The following is a 24,152-nucleotide window of genomic DNA, read 5'->3' as shown; positions in this document are numbered from 1 at the left end:
AAAAGAAGTCTATACTGTGTGAGTCAGTAGGGTCCACTGATGTTATGGGTGAAAATGTTTTTCAAAATACCTTTTTTCAAGAATGTTAGTTTTGGGATGGTAAATAACATCTTTATACCATCCTTTTAAAGGGTACATAACACACAGTTTCTGCTAGTTTCATGTTAATCTTGGTGCTGCATACTTCATATCTCTCTGAAAGAGTCTTTAGTTTTATCATATTTATAAAATACAGATGCGCTGTACCGATTATTTACGTAAAACAGCTGAGCTTGTGCAGACGTGCAGAGCTAAAGAGTAACAACTATATACACACAAAATACATCATGTCATTATCCCTGGATAACTTTCGATTCACTATACGTTTGTGTTGTTTACATTTACAGTATATCCACCAATTGCCAGCAAAACATAGACTTTGATGCAGTTTTATTCCCCGTCTGGTTTCGACTCATGGCCGGGAACAAAAAAAACACACTTGCAGAACTCCTTTGTTGCTCCGGAAAAACAAACGGCATCCACTGTTTCCTTAATGCCAGGTTATTTGAGTTGCTGTTTTCCTTAATGCCAGGTTATCTTTCTCTCACAACCAAAAACACGTTTTTAGTGACATTTTCGTTTTTGTGGTCTAAAAAAAAAACGACAGCACTGCCGACGGCTTCTGTAACCGAGCTCGTTGATGAAAGTGCCCTTGCTGTCTATCTGGTTGATGTGCGCATGCCTTTATCCAGGAGAAATGCCCATACTAGCAATTCCGACCTATATGCCGTCATACAGCACCAAATGTTCCGAAATGTATTAGAATCCTGAAATACTCCATCATACGTCCAACTCATTTTTTTAAATTTTGGTCATGTCTTGCATTAGAATATCCCCCCAAGGCTGTTACTGATGCCACCTTAAAATGGTTTGTGAATGAACTTAAATAAATAAATATTATACACTAAGTCATGAATTATTTTATCAGTAAGCCAAGGGATTGATGATGGTTTTGACTAATTAGTTTAGGCAAATACTCTGTATTTGTTGCTTCAATAGGCTGAATATATTGAATGCCAGTTTATCACAGCTCCTTAAGAACATATTGTGAACGAGATGAATTTTAATGAAACATTCCTGTTGCAAAACATTTGTATTGAGAGATATGAGAGATTAATGCACATACTAAGAGCCAGAATAATTTCTCAGGAGGTCCATAACTGAGGCACACAATGTGAGTATTGCAAGACGACTGTTCTTTTTCCGCCCTGTAGCATTTGAGGTTCCATTGATAATTTCTTTAGCTGAAATGCAAATAAGCCGCAAGGTTATGTAATACATTTTTCTGCGCTGTATGTGGCCCTTTAGCAGGGGCCTAAAGTAGCTGCATGTCCTCTGGTGTTGTCGTTACAATGAGCAATGTTCTGGTTCATTCTAGCTTCCAGGGCTCACCGGATAACACAGGGTAAAAATACTGTGTAGCACTTGCAAGAAGCTTATTTGCTTTGACAGCAAAAATCCCAGGGCACACAAGCGGACCCACTGTTTTGTGTCGTGTAGTCTTATTATGATGATGTATGGCTCTTTGAGTTGGAATATATGCGGGTAATATGGAATGTATCATGAGATATTATTCTCTGCGTAATGTTTGTGTCATTTTTATAATATTACGCAAATGATAGAGATGCTTATTTCTTGCATAATTATAAAAGTTATCAGATAGGGGATGAATGATGCAGTGCGTGTAAACGGGTAAACTCATTATTTTGGGAGCTTATTGTTAAATGAACAGCAGTCAACTTCTGTATGCTGAATAGTAAAATTAGGTTTTGATTCAGCAGTGGTCTCTTTTTAGAAACAACTCATCTTAATTGTAATCATCTTAAGGAATCCTTGTGGACTTAAACTGTCTGCAAGCTCTTAATTTTTGATGAAGTGCTATTTTTCGGAGTCTGTCCAACTCCTCAGCAAAATGAGAATATTTCACAGAGCCTGTACTCAGCTTATTATAAAAGCTGAATAAGGTTCTCATGCGGCGATTCCAAGAAGTTCACCATGTGCTGAATCATTATTCCTCCGTGAACACTTGTTTTATTCCCGATAAGAAAATATCTCAAGAGCAGAATATGGTCTTGGCGAATGGAGGTGCTCATCGCAACTTGATAAACCCTTCAGAAGCCCTGCCAGCCATCCTGCTGGAATGACGTGCTATTTCTGTTAGTTCTGCTGAATTATTTTTATCAGAAGTGTCTGAACAAACATCCTGCTTGTGCTAGTCATGTCTTGACACTGCTGTGTTTATGCAGAAATTCATGTTTAACATTTTCTGGCTCTTTGTGTTGCAGGGGATGATGACCGGGACACAGATCTCTTCCTTTGTGACACCAACACTTGCAAATTTGACGGCGAGTGTCTCAGAATCGGGGACATAATAACATGTATATGCAACTTCAAGGTAAGACCTTCCCCTTTGAAGTGTGAACCAGCATCACTAATCCAGGTTTGGTGTGATTTGAGAAGTCAGGAGTTGTATGACAAATATTTTATCACTGTGACAGTATTGTTACAATATTTATATATATATATATATATATATATATATATATATATATATATGAATCCCATATTGCTGAATATATATATATATATATATATATATATATATATATATATATATATATATATATATATCCTTGAACATGCAGATCATACACATTAACGTACACTCCCCCTCTCGACAACATCTCTTTTCTAATAATGTGTATTCCAAGTGCCAGCTTGGGTTGTCCAATGGCCATTTTTTTATTGACAGTGATTTTTGAATCCTCCCAGAGCTCTTTTTACAGTTGTTAATACAAAATAATAATGGCCTTAGTTAGAAAAGTAAAAAAAACTGCTACTAAAAGACTATTTAGACGCAAGTCTTTGATGCCGTGATAACTGCGATGAGTATATCTTCCTTTTGCTGTCTTCTTTCCAACCGATTTTTAAGAGGACTACTAGAAAGAGGCCCACTTTATCTGCTCTGGCCTTGAGATCACAGTGGAATGAAGACAGAGAGAGTCGTTCCTAATAACATCTGAGTTTGGTCTAAATGAAAATGCATTAGAGTCCCTCCAAGGCACTAAGCACATAGGCACTCAATGAGTCTGTTATTTTTATCCCAGCTTACGAAGGAACATTAGTTTCTTTGGAGAGATAAATAGCATTACCTGTCCAACCCCTCCTCTTCTTTTTTGGTCCTAATAAGCCTCAGACTTCTTAGACCCATGATGGAATTCTGTTTTTAGGACAAACCCCATTCTCTGTCTGGCCTTACTGTGTCACATTGTTTTCATTTGTTTTTAAGTGAATGAAACTAATGCCATCAGCGAGAAAAGGATAAGCTTGATTTGGGCATCTTGGACTGTGTACCACATGTTTGTAAGTGAAACTCTGGCGTCAGCTAGCTTAAACCTAATAATGGCCTATGTCTTTATTCCATTAAGTGAAATAATTAATCAAAGAAGGACCGCTGATGGGTATGAAGCCCAAGGGAAGTCTACAGTCAGGGAGGTAGTGTTGCTGAAGAGAGGAAGAAGGTTTGATCTGCCGATGAATAGAGGTCATTCAGCCCCTAATGTTCATTGAGTGATGTTTATTCACCTCACACCAGCTCTCAGAGGCGCCTAGCACATCACTCATACTGTGATGTTTACTTAAAATTGGTTCTTTAATGTTTTTTTAAAGTATTCATTATGCCTGGATGTTAGGTTGAATTTTACCGATTTGCGCATGGTTCACCAAAACAAGATTACAGGGGTCTAAACATAATGTCATTTTTAAGTTTGTCTTTATGAACCATACCACTGATAAAAGAGAACTATTACACCATGTAATAGTTACCATTTTGCTTTGGCCACATGCGTTAGGGAATTATAATTTAGCACGGCAGAATGAATCCGACTTATAAGTGTAAAACTGGACTGTCTCCCTTAAAGAACGGGGGGTTCTTTAAGGGAGACGGTCCAGTTATAAGTCTGATTCATTCTGCCGTGCTAAATTATAATTCACGAACACATGTGGCCAAAGCAAAATGGTAACTATTACATGGTGGTGCTCATCATTGGCTTGGATTTAGTGTCTATTTTTATGGGATGAAATGCAGTCACTTTATTTTGGTCCTGTGTTGGGAAGATTTTCTATTTATCTATATAGCAATAGTAAATTCACTATGGTTCAAAAGCTTCTTTAAATGTTTTTGAAAGAAGTCTCTTATTCATATACATTTATTTTGCCTTCATTCATCTAAAAGATGCTTTTATCCAAAGCAACTTATAAATGACAAAATAGAAACCCGATTCCAAAAAAGTTGGGACACTACAAATTGTGAATAAAACGGAATGCAATAATTTACAAATCTCATAAACGTATATTTTCACAATAGAATATAGATAACATATCAAATGCTGAAACTGAGACATTTTGAAATGTCATGCCAAATATTGGCTCATTTTGGATTTCATGAGAGCTACACATTCCAAAAAAGTTGGAACAGGTAGCAATAAAAGGCCAGACAAGTTAAATGTACATTTAAAGAACTGTTGGGGGACCAATTGGCTACTTATTAGGTCAATTAGCTACATGATTGGGTATAAAAAGAGCCTCTTGGGAGTGGCAGCGTCTCTCAGAAGTCAAGATGGGCAGAGGATCACCAATTCCCCCAATGCTGTGGCAAAAAATAGTCAAGAAATTTCAGAAAGGATTTTCTCAGAGGAAAATTTTAAAGAGTTTGAAGTTATCACCATCTACAGTGTGTAATATCATCCAAAGATTCAGAGAATTTGGAACAATCTCTGTGTGTAAGGGTCAAGGCCGGAAAACCATACTGGATGCCCGTGATCTTCGGGCCCTTAGACGGCACTGCATCACATACAGGAATGCTACTGTAATGGAAATCACAACATGGGCTCTGGAATACATCCATAAAACATTGTTGGTAAATACAATCCACAGTGCCATTGCCGGCTAAGATTCTATAGGTCAAAAAATAAGCCATATGTAAACATGATCCAGAAGTACAGGAGCTTTAACTGGGCCAAGGCTCATTTTAAATGGACTGTGGCAAAGTGGAAAACTTTTCTGTGGTCAGATGAATCAAAATTGGAAGTTCTTTTTGGAAAACTGGGACTCCATGTCATCCGGACTAAAGAGGACAAGGACAACCCGAGTTTTTATCAGTGCTCAGTTCAGAAGCCTGTATCTCTGATGGTATGGGGTTTGCATGTGTGTGTGTGGCATGGGCAGCTTGCACATCTGGAAAGGCAACATCAATGCTGAAAGGTATATCCAAGTTCTAGAACAACATACTGTATGCTCCCATCCAGACATTGTCTCTTTCAGGGAAGACCACATACTGCATCAATTACAACATCATGGCTGCGTAGAAGAAAGATCCGGATACTGAAATGGCCAGCCTGCATTGCCAAACTGCAACATTTGGCACGTCATAAAGAGGAAGATGCGACATAGAAAACCTAAGACAGTTGAGCAACTAGAAGCCTGTATTAGACAAAAAAGGGACAACATTCCTATTCCTAAACTTGAGCAACCTGTCTCCTCAGTCCCCAGACGTTTGCAGACTGATATAAAATTATACATTTTCTCAGTTTAAACATTTGCTATGTCATCTATGTTGTATTCTGAATAAAATATTGCAATTTGAAACTTCCACATCATTGCATTCTGTTTTTATTCACAATTTGTACAGTGTCCCAACTTTTTGGAATTGGATTTGTACAACAGTGCTCAGCAAGGCTGAATTTAATTTTAATAAATTCCATTACTACTTTTTTTACAATAAAAAAATATATATTTTTTATTGTATTGTTATATGTAATGCATTCCTGTGAAGGCAAACCTGAATTTTCAATATCATTACTCTAGTCTTTAGTTACAAAATCTGTCAGAAATCATTCTAATATGATGATTTGGTGCTCAAGAAACATTTCATTTGATTAATGTTTCTTGATGACAACTTAATATTTTTGTGGAACTTTTTGTTTCTTTTTATGTTTTCTGTTTTTATTATGATCCATAAATTTTGGAATAAGGATGCTGAAGTTCAAAAAAGATGTGTAAAATGTAAGACTGATTCTAGCCAAGAAAATTAATCAAACGAAGTATCCCTGTGGCTGACTGAAAGCAGAAACTGAGAGCAACGCAGAAATGAAAGTCATTTCATTTAAGTAAGTACTTGTAATACTTGCAAAAACTTTCTTTAGCACCTTATTGCATTGTGAGAGGTTGGTTAACCCCAAAATCAATTTAGCCATTTTTATGTGATTTTACCTCCTGGAAAGTATGAAGTACAGCACCGTAGTTTATATAATGCAATTTGCAGTATGTCTTTGGAGCATGAATAAGTTAACTTTGAAACCCAGGGGCACAGCATGAATCCCATAAATAGTTTTCTGAAAACAAGTTTGATGCGGCAAAACAAAGTTGCTCCATCAGAGCTTACGACGAACATGACTTAAAGATGCATATCTCTGACACAGAAGCAGGAGTTTTGGAACAGTGATTTGGTTGAGAAATGTTTTGACTTGGTTAGTTCACTCCAAAATGAAAATTCTGGCATCATTTACTCTCCCTCAAGTTGTTTCAAACCTGCATGAATTTCTTTCTTCTGCTGAACACAAAGGAAGGTATTTGGAAGAATGTTTGTATATAAGCAGATTTTGAGCCCCATTGACTACCATAGTATTTTTTACCCCTGCTATGGTTTTCAATGAGGCCCAAGATCTGCTTATATACAAACATTCTTCCAAATATTTTCCTTTGTGTTCAGCAGAAGAAAGAAATTCATACAGGTTTGGAACAACTTGAGGGAGAGTAAATGATGCCAGAATTTTCATTTTGGGGTGAACTAACCCTTCTTTAATAACTAAAGAAACAGGTCTGTTAGCTTTTCCACTCATTTCACTGACACATTCTCTGTTGACACATGACTCCCTGGAAGTACGAGATTTAAAATGTTCTGTGTGCATGTGCATGTGTGTAAACGTAAAAACACACAGCAACGTTGAAATTTGCTGCCAGAATGGCGTAATTACATTTTCTACCAGGATGAGCTTAGATGGTCATGCTAACCAGCCCAACAAAGAGCTCTTGGTCTCTTGATTTCTTTTTGGCAAATCCTAGATCATTTAAGGGTTAGTTCACCCAAAACAGATATTCTGTCAATGTTTCAAATGTTTGACAAACTAACAAAAGAACATTGGGGTGAATGAATGAGGATAAAATGTTCTCTTTTTTTATAATCTGAAACTTTAGGCCACAGTTCTGTAAATGCATTAAAGTGAAATACAGTTTCAAAAAGCCAGCAGAAAAAGAACTGCTTTTTGAAAATCTGCAAATGAAATGACAGTGTAATTCTTCCCTGTCAGATTGTGCCCTCTTTCTAGCAAATCTTTGATTGTCCTCATCTGGACATGTACCATCATGTCATAACGGATTGTGTTGTGATTCTGCATGTTCAGTCATGCTCGTGCTGATGACTCACTGTGTTATGACACCTCTGATCCGAAGCTCTGATGCTCAGTCATTCATGTGCACTTTCATTGCTTACTTGTGTGATTCATTCTAATGGGGGGTTATTGCTTGGCCTCAGAATGCCTAGGCTTTTAGTTTTTTGGCTTGTTTGCAAGCTAGTTTATAGAATTGTCCCTTGCCTGTTGATGATGTGTGGTCTTGATTGTTTAACTTGATTGGTCAGTTATCACAGCCATTATCTCTCTGCTTGGACTGTCTCTTTAAGCACTTTGTTTTTGGTTGATACACTATCCCTCCGGCCATCCTTGGATAACTGAGGGTTGTGCCATTTTCAGATGGATGTGATCCGGTTGACGTAACAAACAGCTTTTGTAGCCAAGGTGTAAAGCTCAAGTGAACTTGCCCATGAAAAACTGCGTCTCCTTCAGTTCTCCTTTAGCATGAACTCTGGGAATGAACTCGCAAGGCGCGCAGACAGTGGCATAAGGTGGACGGCTTCCCTCCGGGCCTTCGTCTGCCCATCATAAGAGCCATTTTCAGCCAGACCTCTTTGCATATATTTCCATGCATTTGTGATCCTTTTATTCTTCAGTCGCATGGTCTCACTGTGGCTGGAGACAGATTAAAAGTGGGGCTTTATTCCCTGGTGCCATTAGACAGTCCTACAAGACTATGACCATGAATCATGTTGTACAGGTGCAACACCGAAATGTTCTTGGAGTTCTTGTTACTGCAAATTTGTGTGTCTTCTCATGTTTGCGTGGAGAAATAGGCCATGGGACTTAATGTGTTACAGTGATTTCACTGCAGGTAAAGGGTGTTTTTCAGCATGAGTCGAGTACCAGAAACCAAAATGACCCAATTTTCCTTACTTTGCAAGCACACGGTGAACATTAGATAACAATAAAAGGGTTAATAATGAGGAGAATACTTTGAATAAAGTAATAAAAAGCTTTTTCTTGGTGACTCCACTTCATATTTCTTTTAAATCTGGCATCTGTGGTACACCATCTGGAGCGCACACATGTTTGCTCTTGTGAACTTCTTCTTGTTTCTTGATTTTTCATCCATTTTGTATTACTGGAGTAAAGCTAATAGATTCTCAAGTTAGTAGTCCCCAGTCTGCTACTTTAATGTTTAGTATAAGAAAAAAAAATAGTGGTTGTCTGCAAAATGTATTATCACATGATTTTACATAATATGAGTGACTGTTTTCTTATGTTGTAGTTTTTTTCATTATTATTATTATTTCCATTGTTGCAGTCTCCACCAAAGAACAAACATAAAAAAAACAATGTTGTTTTTCAGAATGGTCTTTGATTTAATACTGAGCTCTGTGTATGCAGTAAAAGTGAAACAATCTGTTTTTTAAAGTTCCTTTTATAATGCGTACAATAACATTAAATCCATTATTGTAGAATTTGGCTTATGTGCGGTCACAGGTGTGTGAGTTTATTGACTGTTTTATATTTTATAGGGGTTCCTCCAGTCAGAACTCAGAAATTGCATTTTAGAAATATGTTTAAAAGTGAAGTGTGTAATTTCTAACCTGTAGCAGATGGAGGTAACGTTTGAAACCTGTTTAAAAATCATTGTTTTGGCCATTGCGTTTGGTGCCACTAGTGGTGTAGAAATTATACCCTTCTCCTTTAAATGACTTGGAGAAATGCATTTAAATCATTTTGGGTGGCCAGCATTTCATGGCCATTCGTACATGAGTATTTTTCCATTCAGCCTTTTTTTATTTATTTTTTAACCTAAGCTTCTTTTTTTCTCTTGTGCTTTTTTTCATGTCTATCACCCCTAATAGCTTCTCTCCATGAGCTGCCACTGGAGATAACTTTCACCAATACATCAAAAATGAAGCAATTAAAATCAGGAAGGAAGTTATTTCAGGGTGGAATTAGGTCCAGTTTCCTGTTAAAAGTCAGTCTGGTGGGATTGAAAATGCAGTCTAACTGGCAGCACCTGTTTTTTCCTCCTATGTTCGATGCGGGATGTGTCATACATCCATGTACACCAAGTCCCTCGGCTGGCATGTGCTAGACGCGAGTTGGTGGTTTGGCAGCTGCAGAGTTGGTGGTGTGGGGATTCTACCGAGGTAGGTGATATTCGCTTGAGCCTGATGCCACTCAGGATAGCAGCATCTGTATCAGTCCCCGCGTGGCTCCCCTCAGCCTGTCAGACGCTATTACCGAAGAGCCGTCTCCCCTGACAGCGCCCGGGAGCTCCTCGCTGGGAAGAGCGTCACTCTAATCAAGAGCAGACTGCCAAGCGGTTAAGGAGGGAGACAGGAGCCTTTCTGCCCTCCCCACTAGCCTCCCCCCACCCTCATCAGAGGCGAACAGCACGTACATGGGCATCCTGGGAATGGGGAATGTCACTCAGTCACACAATGTCAGGCACGTCTCTGTGTGAGGGGGCGCAAAAAATACATCATCTGGTGAGACATGGACCAGATTCTCTCTTCCCCCCCACCCCCACCCCGTTGTTTGTGCTTCTCTGGGATATCGTGGCTGATCTGCTTCTATTTTTTCCCTCCCATGACCCTGTTGGCCACCCTCCCTGAGAGCTGTCACAGATAATGTGCTTCTTTAAGAAAGCAAGCGTAGAATCCAAATTCACTAGTTGCTCTCTTCCCCAGATGAAAGTAGTTAAATGAATATTCCAGGTTCTGTACAAGTTAAGCTTAGTTGACAGCATTTGTGACGTAATGTTGATGGCCACAAAATAACAATTTCTCTATTTTTTTTCTTTAAAAAGATATGAGTATGGTGATGCACTTAATTGCAGTGAAATAAATAGCCCATTTTTTTCAGAGGATTTAAAAGTAGCAATGGAAATTTTCCCAACCGAAAACCTGAATAGTTTTGGAGGGCTGAAATCATTGTACGAAAGAGCAATGTTTGTTTAATTAGCACTTCTCCGATGATCACGATCTATTTCATGCACACAATGTGGATTAGCTACAAGAGGTAAACATGTCAACTGTGTGAGGCTAATATAGGGATGGGTGGTTTTTTAATTTTTTTTTTATCAAACTTAATTTTGATGAGCCAAGATTTTTTAGTCGATTGTGTTTTCAGATGATCTATAAACGAAACTTTCCCTTAAAGCTACACTGTGTAACTTGTTTTAGTTTATTCTTAGCTAAAAACACTTAGTTCTTTCAAAAATATATTTGCTCATTAGTGTAAAGTTATAAAATATTCTCGTAAGTTTATAATATGCCATTGAAAATACATGCGAGTGAGGGGTTCGAATGCTGGTCGCCATGTTGCTCCTCCATCTTGAAAGTACATTAGCCAAAGAGGGACATACCCATAAATTCAAGCTTTGCCTTTCACATTTAACACTCGATGGCACCGTGTCGAATGTGAAGCCCCCTCTTCACATTCGACACGGTGCCATCGAGTGTTAAATGTGAAAGGAAATTGCCATGTTAATCTAACAGTAAATCGGCCACCGTAGGAGTTAAAACGAAATCAGAATTGAGAGGAACAGAAACTATTATTCACTGGATGGTCATATACCTTTACACCGCTAGATGGGGGAAAATATCACACAGTGTAGCTTTAACATTATTTGTACTGCATCTACTGTCCAATAATCACAATTAATGTATGCTTTTTTATGAAAGAAAATCTGAGCTTGCAAAATCAATAAATTATTAATATAATGAAAATTTTGCCTTCCCTTTATTAGCAGAAAGAACGCAAATGCTTATACTTTCTCTTATAGCATTTGCATTTGGCAAATACATACTTAACATTTAACGTGTTTGAATATCTAAAGTATTTAAAAGCGAATCCAGCTGTTCAGATCCTCTGAAGTGTGCATTTGTAGCTTGTCTAAAAAAATGTGTAATTAGCAAATTAGCATTTCCTGTGGTCTTTATTTGAGAAACATGACTCTCTGTGCACACAGACTTACCAGAGTACATTGATGGTTAGCAACTTCTTTATTTTGTTTTACAAATTCTGATGAATACTATACTATGACTACAGAATCAATAAGTTAAATTGTTTTTTTAAATATAAATTTGCATCTATTTATAATATAGTAAATTATTAATTGCAGCAATTTTCTCTATATTAAATGGGGAATGTCACATCTTCATACTGGGCTCCCTGCTCTAAGATATGTGCATCAGCATTGGCTATCAACAAATCCATATTATTTGATATTTAACATATAGGGATTGGCCTTTCTGTAACCCAGATTTAATCATTTTTTAAAGGAGAAACAATTTAAAATTTGTGGTAACCATCATTATGCCAAAAGTGCTGTTGCTTGAGTTAACTTGAACTGTAATATTCTTTTAAAATCATAATTTCAGACAGCTATCTCAAACCTATTCTCACAAGGCATTTCAAAGTCCGTCAACTGAAGCGAGCAACATTTTGAAATGATGATAGAACAAATCGAATGCGAGTGAACGTTCACCCCTGTGTCCTTGTGCGAGACTCTCCCATTCACATTCCTCCACTGGTTTAAGGTCAACTCATCCCTTTGGTATGAAACTAATGATCTGCCAGAAAGGCCCAGTTTTCCGTCTATGGTCCCTGGAGCTTTTACTCTGTCACAAATGCTGTGCCAGACATCCATCACTCCACAGGCCCAACTGTCAGTGCTACGCAAAGACGCTATCTCTGTCTTTTGTCACAAACCACAGGTGTTCCAAGTGCCCTGGAACATTAAGTCTTCTTAGTGCAAGTGCCACTCGTGACGTTAGAGAGTTTCAGATTTCAGGGTTCGGACAGCTTTGCGTTTTACAAGGAAACGGTGGTTGGAGTACCATGGATGTCACTGGAATTCAAACAGACGATGCCCTGACTTGTTTCTCCCTTCCTCAGGGCTTTGACTCCATCTTTGACAGATTTGTTCTCCTGATAAGGATCAGCTGATGTTATTGATACACAGCCGATAGGCTTTACGTTATCTTAATGGAAGAGAAAAAAAAACAGACCTGGTAGACTTCTTGTCTGTGACTGTCTCTGTACATGTCAGATTGAGCTGTGTGCGCGCGTGTGCACGCAATGTCTGCTTGCAGTCACAGCCGCTCACTCATGGTGCACTTTGAGCATCGTCCTGGCCTCTCATGTTTCTCGAGTCGTGCTGTTTTAGCCCTCATAATGTGCCCAAGGGTGAAAAGAAATGCTACATAATGCTTAATGAATCAAATGGGTTATATCATGTTCCACAATGCATAATTAACTCGCTATGCCTGTTTCATCTCGAGCTGTTGTGTACCCACTGGAAAGTAGACAAGTACACACATTAGCTTTTCTTACTCCATATCGGATCAAGGCTCCTTTAGCGCTTCTCAGTCTGTTGGACCATATGGGAGTTTTGCAACTGCACTCGAGATACCCCACTGTTTTAAATATGACACTCAAATTTCACACTTCCTCGCAGATATCCTTGCATTTAGAGTTTCACTCCCTCACAGTGTTGTACAATAAACACATATGACAACCTCACTTCAGTACACACATTTGTGCAAGTACAAACCAAATGTCTTTTCACCTGTTTGCTAACACCCCATCTTAACCAAGATAGATTCATAAGGGAGATGTTACTATAGCAATATCTATTCTGGATATCCCAAAAATTCATGTTCTTACCCAAGTTTAGAAGATTCAGTTTAAGCCTACTCTGAATATTATCGCTTTTGAATGATACAAAAAACACAGTGGTGGACAAAATGATTAGAACAAATATTTATCTTTTTTGCCTCAAAACATGATTTAATTGCATAATGTTCTTGAAACATGCAGATGGTTGCTCTGACTATCAAATATCAGATGAAGTGAGTCGTTCTGTTTTTAATTTTTATATTTTGTATGTCCACATTTTGCAGCAGTTACAGAAGTGCATTTCTCTGCCATAGTGTTAATGTATTTCCTCTGAGAACTTCAACACTAATGTTATCCCATGCCTTCTGCATCTAAAACCAAAGGCTTTCCTTTGAATACAATAGATCTGTCCAGTTTATTTTCCAACTCGCCACAAATGTGCTCTATGGGATTGAGTACCGGAGGGAGGGGTCAGTCCATCATTTTCAATGTTCCAGCAGATTCCTTCCATCGCAGGTAGTTCCGGCAATAGTTATAAGAATGTTTGGGGTCAATGTCTCTCAGGCTCAATAAGAAGACTCCCAGATACCCAAGTGTTGTAAACTTTTTGGCAACCACTATGATGCTTTTATTCTGTTGTTGAGACAAGAATTAAAAACTGAGAACACGAAAATAGCCAAAAAAAAGCTGGCATTTTGCAACAACAAGAACTGTATGGATTTCAAACATCATGAGAGTAATGACAATGACAATTTTCATTTTAACCATAAAAAACCTTGGTTAAACTAATGGTATCCTTCAAAACTAGCTGAATGTGGGACCAGAATGACTTTTGAACAAGAGTGACATTTTGGTGGTGCAGGATTCAAGTCGCTAGACTGCTGTTTCCTTATGGGAGAGTGTTGTCTTAACATGTCGGCAACTGTACGGTAGTTTTCAGTGCTGTTAGTGCTTCCTCTTACAGAAGTGTAGACGCAGTACGCAGTCAGTCTTATCACCGCACCGATCGCTTCTGCTGCTCACTGTGTCTGACTTTAATTGCCTGTCTTGGTTCAGTCTAGCCCTACTGCTTGAGAAGTTTCTTTGTGTAGGCTAAGCAGTACAAGTAGTGCCTAGCATAGATGGATTGACTTGTCAGAAATAGAACAGCTGATTTGTGCCTCTGAATAGATGAATAGATCAACTAATAGATGGACTGACTGATGCGGGAATGAATGGCTGGATTGAGGGAAAAAACTGATGGGTGAAAAACAAGGGATTGATGGGCTGCCACTTGCTCGCTCTAATACTCGCTCTAATAATGCTGCAATACTTTTCTGTTGGCTTCCTGCCTGTGATTTAGCGTGACATCAATTCTGGGCAAAGTGTGAATAAAATTTTAAAATGTGGTAGCACAGGTGTCTCTGAGTGATGTTTGTAAGGACGTTTGGATGTTGTGAAAAAACAGGCATTAAAATAAGTAAAAGGTAATGAGAGAAATTGGAGCAAAAGCAAGACACTCTGTTAGCCAGAGCACAGCTCCACAGCAGCCCCTGCAGGACAAAACAGGAACTGCAGCACCACGGATGGAGGCGCATTAGAAAAAAAGTTTTAGCTCCATTGAGCCACAAATGGGGAAAAAAATATGTAAATATATAACACTTAAATAATATTTTATTCAAGCTAACATGCTCACATATATAAATAGGTTTGAAACACTGTCAAATCTTGGTGTTAGAGACCAAATATGAGAGAGTATTTAGATCACTATACATTAATAAGAGGAAATGCTTTATAGTAAGAAGTGCCAATCACCGGTTTGTTGAGTCTAGATTATGTATGTGCATTAGCTAGCTTTTAGTGTAATTTGAGCTAATATTCCATTGCTATTTTAAAATATATTATACGAACAATCTTGACAATCAGTTTTAAATAATATTTTCAAAGGACTACAATACAATATAAAAGTAGGCATCTCAAAAGAGATAAAGTAAGCCTAATAATAAAATTAGTACAATAATAGATCAAAGAAAATCAAAACTGTTATACATCCAGCTTAATACAAAGGAAGAAACAAAACTGATTAAAGTGCTCTTATTTTAAAGGTTCCTAATTTAGTTTTTGGGATCTCCTACAACAGGTTTACATATGCGCACCCCACCCCCCCCAAAAAAAAAAAATTTTTTTTTACATGCACGTTCTTAAGCCGATTATGCCCAATAAGCCGACAGTGAACATGGTCATGTAAACGCGGTAACCCGTTTTCTTTTATCGGAGTAATGTCATAAACGGCGTAAGCATAAACCGGTCGGAACAGGTAGTTTTTTGCCTCTTACCTTGATTTCGCGCTGCATGTAAACACATTAACCTGCTTTCTGTCGGCTTATTGAAGTGCGCATGTGTTATAGGTGACAAAAATGCAAATTTAGAGCAGATTTAAACGCATCAAGACAGAGCGAGCTAGCGTTTTGCATGAAATAAGGACATATATCACAAACGCAGACACGTTTCAGACCCAGACAAATTTAAAAGATGTGTTATTCTCATCACATGTAGCAGAAGTAGAAGAGGTTCAGTCAAGACGCTTCATAACTGCATATGGGTTAATATGAGCCAACTGACACGGTGCACGCTTTATTTAACATCACAACTGACGTAACATTTGAAAAACTCAGTCAGATATACGGACTTTATTATTTTTGACGGCACTACAAGGAAATAACCCGGTTTATAAATAGTCATGTAAACGCGGTTTACTTGCGTTGTCCGTTTACTGGTTTGGAGGTAAACGGGGAAAACTGGTTATTTCAATAAGCTGATTTTTTGGAGTTATCAGCTTACTGGTGTGCATGTAAACGCACCCATTGACACTGAAAAAGGTTAGTTCGAAGATTCAGTCTTTCTAAACCCCTCCTTTCCGAGAGTCTACTCTGCTCTGATTGGTCAGACAGCCCAGTCTGTTGTGACTTGTCTACCACTTAAGCCCTATTCGGATGGGGTTAGTTTTACAAGGGTAGATGGAGTATGTACATATGCACATATTTACAGCTGGTCTATTCGCACAAGACTAGCATTACCTGAGATAAATTTTCTGGATTTTTTAATTTAATTTTTTTTTTTACCAAAGGTAAAAGTCACGATAAACTTTACTGACCAGGGATGCAAACACATATGTATGGTCAAAAAACAGAAAGGTAATTGAAGCCCTTGTCTGCAGCAAATATCCAGATACTTACTAACCCCTGCCATCCCCAGCCCACCCCTATAGGCACAGAGTAAAATACAATTCTGGAAATGTGTTGCACTGGCAGATACTATAGACCAGTTGTCTTCAATTTTTTTCAGGAGAGCCACACTGGTAGGACAAAATCAACAGGAGAGCAACTTTTAGCAAAGTGTAAAAATGTACATACAATAGCATATCTGCTTATCAATCTGCCATCCCTGAACATAAATGCAATGCAATAAATACAAAAGGCTGATAGATAGTGTATGCATGCATATATTTTTTATGTAAACTTTCTTTTAGTGCTGTCAATCGATTAAAAAAAAAGATTAATCACACATTTTTCTGTGATTCATTGCGATTAATCACAATTATAAACAAGTTTTTAAAAATAGGCTACGGAAATTGAACAGTCTTCACTGCATAAATTATGAATTAAATATAGATTAATCCTTATTAAAGCTACAAAAGTTATTTAGTCAAGAGCAGTGAGTAATTAACATGAATGGCTGCTGTCACTGCCGCTGCAGAACTGACACGCTGTCTCACGTGCCCTTTTTTCCTCACAACTCTTTAAGTTTGTTTAAATAGTTATTTGATATGTGAATACTCTACATTTTGCCATAATTCTTTCTCTGTGTTATAGTTTTTTCAAGTGCGAAAGAGAACTGGATTCTGGCAAGTAGTGTTGTCACGATACCAAAATTATGACTTCGATACGATATCAGACTAAAATATCGATATATCGATACTAAATCGATACCACAGTAAAAAAATAAATAAATAAGATAAGATGCTTAATATGACAACAGAACTTGTTATTATTCATTGTTATTTTTTACTAAAAATTCATGTGGCCAGCATGTTCCTTAGGGTTGGGCATCGTTTTGATTTGAACAATTATTGATCAATTGATCAATTACTATTAAAATTATCTCACAAATTTTTGCTATCTCAATGTATTATTTACAATGGGGTAATTGTCTTGCAATAGCTTACACACAGCACAAGAAAGCTTGATTTCGAATGGTAAATTGAATTAAAAAAGACGAGTAAACAGTAATAAAATAAGAACAAATAAACAGATTACAAACAATAGCACAAATAAATACAATAGAATAGAAGATACAAATTAAACAGACTGCTTTATTTTTTCAGGTATACTAACATTCAGATAAGAAAATGAATTTAAAAAATGCATAGTAATTACATTTAAAACAACATTGGATAATGTTCTTTGTAAAAAATTCAATAGCGTACAGATGAAACTATTAAAGTTACACAAGTTGATCAGTCAAGAGCAGTTGATCGTGTCTTTTTGTAGTTTGAATAGCAAATGACTGCGGTCCCTTTAAGACTAACAGACGCGTGGATCCTAAACACTGTTCCTGTTACTCGTTCTTCCTGAACTGTTTGCGACTGTGTTTACATTAATACTCTTCCAGATGTGCACTGATAATTCTTTGAGTGTATTTGACCAATAATAAGCTGGAAAAGGAAGAAAATGTTTGCACTTGTATCATGTCAGAGGCGGCTTTATTACGGTAGGCTATGTGTGTGTGCGCTTCAGATGTGGAGCACGAAATCTGCGGGGATTAAAAAGTCCAGCAAAACGCGCGTTCGCCCGCTTCGCCGTGCTCAGAGGTTAACCGGGCTGAGGGAGAATATGCCGGTGTGTGTCAACACACTAACACACTGTCATGAGGAAAAAGTCCAGCAGAACGCGCGTTCGCCCGCTTCGCCGTGCTCAGAGGTTAACCGGGCTGAGGGAGAATATGCCGGTGTGTGTCAACCAGGTGTCAACGCGCTGACGGTCAGAGAGGAGAGCGCAGCTGATATCGATACTGTAAAAACTGAGAATCGTATCGTTTCAGATATTCCAGTATCGATATATATCGAAATATCGATATTTTTGACAACACTACTGGCAAGCTGTCTGCATGATGCTGGCGAGTAACCCACAAATCCTAGTTGACAATGCATATCATATGCACGTGAAAAGTAATTTTGGCATATAAATCGCACAATAAATACAATTCATCTCGGTAATCATTACGAACAAGGTCAGTAAAGATTACAGAGATTTTTACCTTCTGTAAAAAGGTCCGGAAAAATGACCTCGGGTAATACTAATCGTAATCCCGTTCGAATAAACCCGGTAAAAATGTATGGTAAAATTCCGTCATTTCCTGTTAAAATTTTTGTGAAAGCATGTTTTGCGAGCATATGGAGGTGCCTGAAGCACTCGGTTGCATACAGGTGGTGGTAAAACTCTGTGGCAAACGTCCAGTATTTTTTGCATATCATTTAAAGCAAAAAGAAGATCAAAATCACTTATTAGAGGCACAACACTTATTTTAGCTCTAGGAAAAAAGTGTCTATTACCAACACAATCCAATTCAGAATCGGTAGACTGGACCAAACTGTTTTATATCACATGTGGCTAATATATAGGAGTTCAGACTGGCGCTACTGTTGTGTGTTTGCTCACGTGATAACAGCAACGTCATACACACATGACGACAAGGAGGTTACTGTGGTGCATAAAGCGAGTTACTCCTCCTACTTCTGCTAGTTTTACTGAGATGTCTTATCCCATGTGAATTGGCCATTAATATTACAGACGTCCTCCTGAGGTAAAATTACTTTACCCCCATCTCCCCATGTTAAACTAATCCCATCCAAATAGGGCTATAGAAGATACGCAGCAAGAAGTAACACCAGTGGTTCACGCTTGCACGCATACTGCTGTTTTGGTGCGCAGTGTTCTGATTGACTTAGCTCTTATTTACTGTTTGGTGGAGGTAATCCACAATTACTGTTGGTGAAATTATAATCAAGCACCCCCCACCTCTTAAAAAAATTGTCGGATCTGCACGATTCACGCAAGTCACCCAAACTGACGTGAAAAAATGTTGAACTAATCCTGTACCTGTACTTGAAACTAAACAACCATTACCATATCTGAATTTCAAGCGCTTGATACACAGTGATACGAACAGGAATTATGGCGTCAGTTTTTCTGTATCAATTTCAGTGATACCTCATCGTTTTGAAGTGCATGCAAAGTGAATGTTGCCTTCTCGACTTTTATCAAAAACACGAAGCCAACACTTCCAGGCCTCAGCTACAACTACAGTATTTGAAGGCTGGTCAAAGAAGACGTTTACAGGCAGCCAATGAAGACATGATGCCTGGCATTATGCAAATCTGTTAAATTGTTACGTGGGTATATAACAGGAAGTGAGACCGGAATTGTTGACGACACGTTTCGGCAGTTCAGAATTTATTCTTTCTTTATTTGTTGTGCACTTTGATCTTTAAAACTTTGCAGACCTTTTACACTCACACAGCTATATTACACACTGCATGAAAGGTAATATTCGAAAAAGCTCAGTCTGATCCTTATAAACATGTTTAAAAAGATGATTTTTTAAAAATAATTTCTTGAAGTTGGCAGTAATATTTCAGACTTCTCCCACAGAAACACGTATAATCTTGAATGTGTGTGAAGGTAGCATTGACGTGGAGGTGTATATTGGGATTGTACAGAGACATTTAATGGCATCAAGATTCATTCCCTCTTTCTGCACATGCTAAAACAGAGAGGTTTCTAGACACTCTACACACTGTATGGTGGTATGTGCTTGACTGCAGTCTACAGTCCAGATCTGTCTCTAAAAATGTATGGCCCATCATGAAAAGAAGAATCCGACAATGATGACTGAAATGATGAAAATTATTATGCTTTTTTTTTTAAATAATGTAATTAAAAGGTGAGGTGATATACTACAATTAGTAGTAGTTGTTCAGTGAAAACACTGTATATTATTTTGTTGTACTTTTTTTGTAATTTTCTTACAAAATGTCCTAACATTTCTTGATTTGGGGTTGTACAAAATAGCTGCTGAATGTTACCAGTTCAGTGACTAACTTGACTTTAAGGTACTTAAGAGCCAAAGTGTGTAGCGAGTCATTTTGTGTTTCACGTTTGTTGGCCCTTCACCCTAAGTGTTTGTGTATCTGGCCTCTGTTGGGAGGCTCATTGCGTTAGATTGCTTTCAAGCACATGCTGTCTGGCCTTATGGTCGTCACTTGCATGTTTCTTTATCTTGCTATGTCTGTCCTTCTTTCACTTTGTCCCTTGTCTTACAGTTCCTTTTCTCCCTCGCTTTGTCCAACCCTAGAATGCAGGAACCAAAAAAACCTACATGAATGTGTAACCCTGTTAATTTTGCCTAATAAAGTCCTGAAATGACCTATAATACACTTCAAACTAGAGTAAAGTGCGATATCTAGTTTGCCACTAGGTGGCAGTGCACAATGAAAAGTTCTTCTTCTACTGTTTTCGTGCCTTCGCGTTGCAAAAAGTAGAGGCTGGAAAAAACGGGAGCAAGAGCAGTTGTATTGTGATTGCCATTGACTTAGAAAAATACATATATCCTTGAGTTTGAACAACATTGAAAGTTAGACGACACCTGTTGTAAAACAAAGTTATCTTGGTGAGTGAAACTATCATTTTGTGTTGATTAGTTTGAAACTGATATTGTGAAATGACTAAAAGGGGTTACATTTCAATGTTACAGTGGATTACATTGGAAAAAAATGTAAAAAACCAGTCTGGCTATCTACAATAGCAGTGGATGTTACCTAACAGGTACATTTTGTTGTATATTCTAATCTTGGTATAATGAAAGATGCATTCTGAAAGGATATAATTCAGTTTTTGAGGCAAATATGTCAGTTTTAGTTACTATGCTATACTGTACTTTTGTTTGTCCAATTCCATTTCATTGGTTTAAATTTAAAAGTTGTATAATTGAACATATGGACTTTTAAATGATGAAAAGATGGAAAAAAGTTACATTTAGTTGAACATTAGTTAATTTTCTGCACATTTTTTGTGTAGACTGGTTTTTTTTTAGGGTTCTTCTGGTCCCGGATCCTTCATGTCCTTTCCATTGAAGCTGGATTCCTCTCTGTTCGCCCTGGTGCCTTGTTCCCCGGTCTACTGCCTCAACTAACAGCGCTGCAACGATTCCATTGTGTGGTTTGAATTGGACGCTAAGTATTGAAGGGGTAGTTCAACAGTTAAACTATTTGAGTGCACTCAAGGGTAACTAATTTTCCTTTGAAGGATTCTCATTTTGTTTTTTTGTCCTTTTGTTTTATGAGATCTCAAAGTGTGGTTGATTTGTTAACATCAATGGAACTGTGAGAACTGAACTAAATATTGAATTTTGAATAATAACTCTAAAACTTTAATCTGTTGTCCTGTGCTTGCTTTGGAGTGGAATCTACAAGTCTTTTGACCATATTCAGTACATAACCAACCTCATCATTGAGTCTAGATTTAGATAACTCCTTCAATAGGTTTTTAGCCTGCCTATAAGCAGAACTACTATCGTAGGGTTACATTAGTGGCGAGCCAGGCCAGGAGGTTGGTGCAGTGTGTAAAATAGACTCCACCCCAAAGCTGAAGTACACTAAGATCACGCTACTGCAAAATGGATCTTTGCAATCAGTTCAATGTGCATGGGCCTAGTTGTCTATATATCACAGGCATAGACGAAGCCTATTCTGATAATGACATTACAGAGTTTTTTAAAGTTAACGGGGACATTAAGAAAGTAGTCAGAGTTCCCAACGACACAGAACAACCCCAAGGCCGTGTACTCATTGAATACACAGCAGAGCGAACAATATCCAGACTCGACCCAATACAACTAGGTAGCCTGCCCAGTCCCAATGACCCAGCAATTACTTGGTGTGTCAAGACAGTCCGTGAGCTATGCCAAGAAGAACTAGGAAGAGAACTCGCTCAGAAATGTTTAGCTGAATTGAGCTCTCTTGCTGAAATTAGTAAAGCTGGCTTTTGGGAAGCACTTCAAAGTGAACTTCAGAGTGTCCAGCACCAGACAGAGCTTGCACCTCCGCAAAGCCCAGATACTCTGCTACATCCATCTGGAAATCCTTTCGCTGTCTCCACAAATGGTAGCAGTACAGATGGTGGTATGCAAACTAACAACGATGTTGCTGATCCATTTGATGCAGTCACCCGCAGCATCCCAACTACTGCTATAAGGAGTCAATTTTTTGATGAAGGCACAGTTAACCCACCTCATGTCCAAAAAGTTATTGTTGAACATTTCATTCGCAATGACCCCACACCGTCTAGCTACAGTCAAAGCAGGATCCGTACATTCTCGGGGCGGCTGCCAAAACCAAATGGAGAAGTTGATTATGATTCCTGGCGTACTCAGGTAGACCTACTTCTTAAGGACGTGTCTGTCTCTGATTCACAGAAAGTAAGGAGAATATTGGAGAGCCTCCTCAGCCCAGCAGCGGACATTGTTAAGCCGCTTGGGACGGATGCAACCCCTCAAGCTTACCTCATCCAGCTCGAATCAGCATTTGGAGTAGTTGAGGATGGAGAGGAGCTATTTGCGACATTCCTGGGCTCTAACCAAAATTCAGGTGAAAAACCCTCTGTCTATTTGGGCCGTCTCCAAACTCTCCTCACCAAAGCTGTATCTAGAGGGGGAGTTTCAGCTGCAGAGTCTGACAAGTACTTACTCCGACAGTTCTGTAGGGGATGCTGGGACCAAAGTCTGATCATTGGACTGCAGCTCGAGCACAGGAAACCCAATCCCCCCCCATTCCCAGAATTGTTGTTGCTTTTGAGAACGGAGGAGGATAGGAGAGCAGCAAAGATGGATCGCATGAAAAAGCACCTTGGAAGCACAAAAGCTGCTGTGCATGTTCATTCAGTTATGAGCTTGCCAGTATTTGAACCTGAAGCTGCCCCCACTACAACAAAGAAACATGAGGGAGATTCTAAACTAGAAAAGGAAGTTGCAGAGTTGAAGATACAGGTTGCGAAGCTAATACAGCAAGGAAAGAAAGGAGAAAGGTATGAGGGAGTGCAGAGCCGTCCAGCCCAAAGTGAACCGCCTGCTAAGACTCAAAGTTTACTTGCGCAAACTTTCAATAGAGACTCAAACCCCCAATCTCCGACACCACCTAAGCCCTGGTTCTGTTTTAAATGTGGGGGTGATGGCCACATTGCTGCAAAGTGCACTTTTGAACCCAATCCAAGCCTCGTCCGGAAAAAGAATGCAGAGCTCAAAGAAAAACGAAGCAAATTCTGGGCCAAGCAGGCAGCCAACGAAACATCTTTAAACTTCTAGAGGCTCCTGCCTTGGGGCGACCAGGAGCTGAGGACAAAGAATGTCCCATAGCAATGACCCATAATGAGTGCTCTTCTGAAAGCAATAGCTCTTCTGGCTGCAAATTGCCGCCTGGACTTGTGGGACCTCGTTGCACTTCAAACATCTCTGTTGGAGACATGAAATGTGATGCCATTCTCGACACTGGATCCCAAGTAACAACAATTTCAGAGGCCTTTCATTCTAAATACATGTCAAACTTACCTGTTCAGTCGATACACCATCTTCTTGAGGTTGAAGGGGCTGGAGGTCAAGCAGTGCCTTATTTGGGGTACGTGGAGGTACACTTAACCTTCCCTGAGAATGTTACTGGAACAGAAGAACAAATGTCTGTTCTAGCACTCATTGTCCCTGAAAATCAGTTCAATAGCAAGATTCCTGTCTTAATTGGCACAAATGTCTTGCTCGAGTTATACCAACGCGGAATAAGCTATGACAAATCCAAGTTTCTCAGAAGATCAGACAGTTTTGCAGCAGTACTCCAACATGTGGCCCGAGTACGCAAGAGTGAAGCAAAAGCTTGTATAGTGAAGTTGCATGGAGAAAAGCCCATTACTATTCCGGCAAGACACAAAATGTATCTTTTTGGAGATGTAAGAGTCGGAAAAGCCAATCCCAATATGACAT

The 24,152-nt window shown here is 38.6% G+C and overlaps 1 protein-coding gene across 4 annotated transcripts in view; it reads left to right on the top strand.

Moving 5' to 3' along the window:
• tmeff2a (transmembrane protein with EGF-like and two follistatin-like domains 2a) overlaps nucleotides 1–24,152 on the top strand; it is a 102,858-nt gene that overhangs the window by 9,822 nt on the left and 68,884 nt on the right. For all 4 annotated transcript variants that reach the window (XM_067443817.1, XM_067443819.1, XM_067443816.1 and 1 more), the window contains exon 2: nucleotides 2,325–2,434. In XM_067443817.1, the coding sequence (XP_067299918.1) occupies nucleotides 2,325–2,434 (110 nt within the window). The remainder of the gene's footprint in view (nucleotides 1–2,324; nucleotides 2,435–24,152) is intronic.

This window comes from Pseudorasbora parva, chromosome 5 (genome assembly GCF_024679245.1).
Source record: "Pseudorasbora parva isolate DD20220531a chromosome 5, ASM2467924v1, whole genome shotgun sequence".
NCBI lineage: Eukaryota > Metazoa > Chordata > Actinopteri > Cypriniformes > Gobionidae > Pseudorasbora > Pseudorasbora parva.
This window is presented reverse-complemented; position numbering and strand designations above follow the sequence as displayed.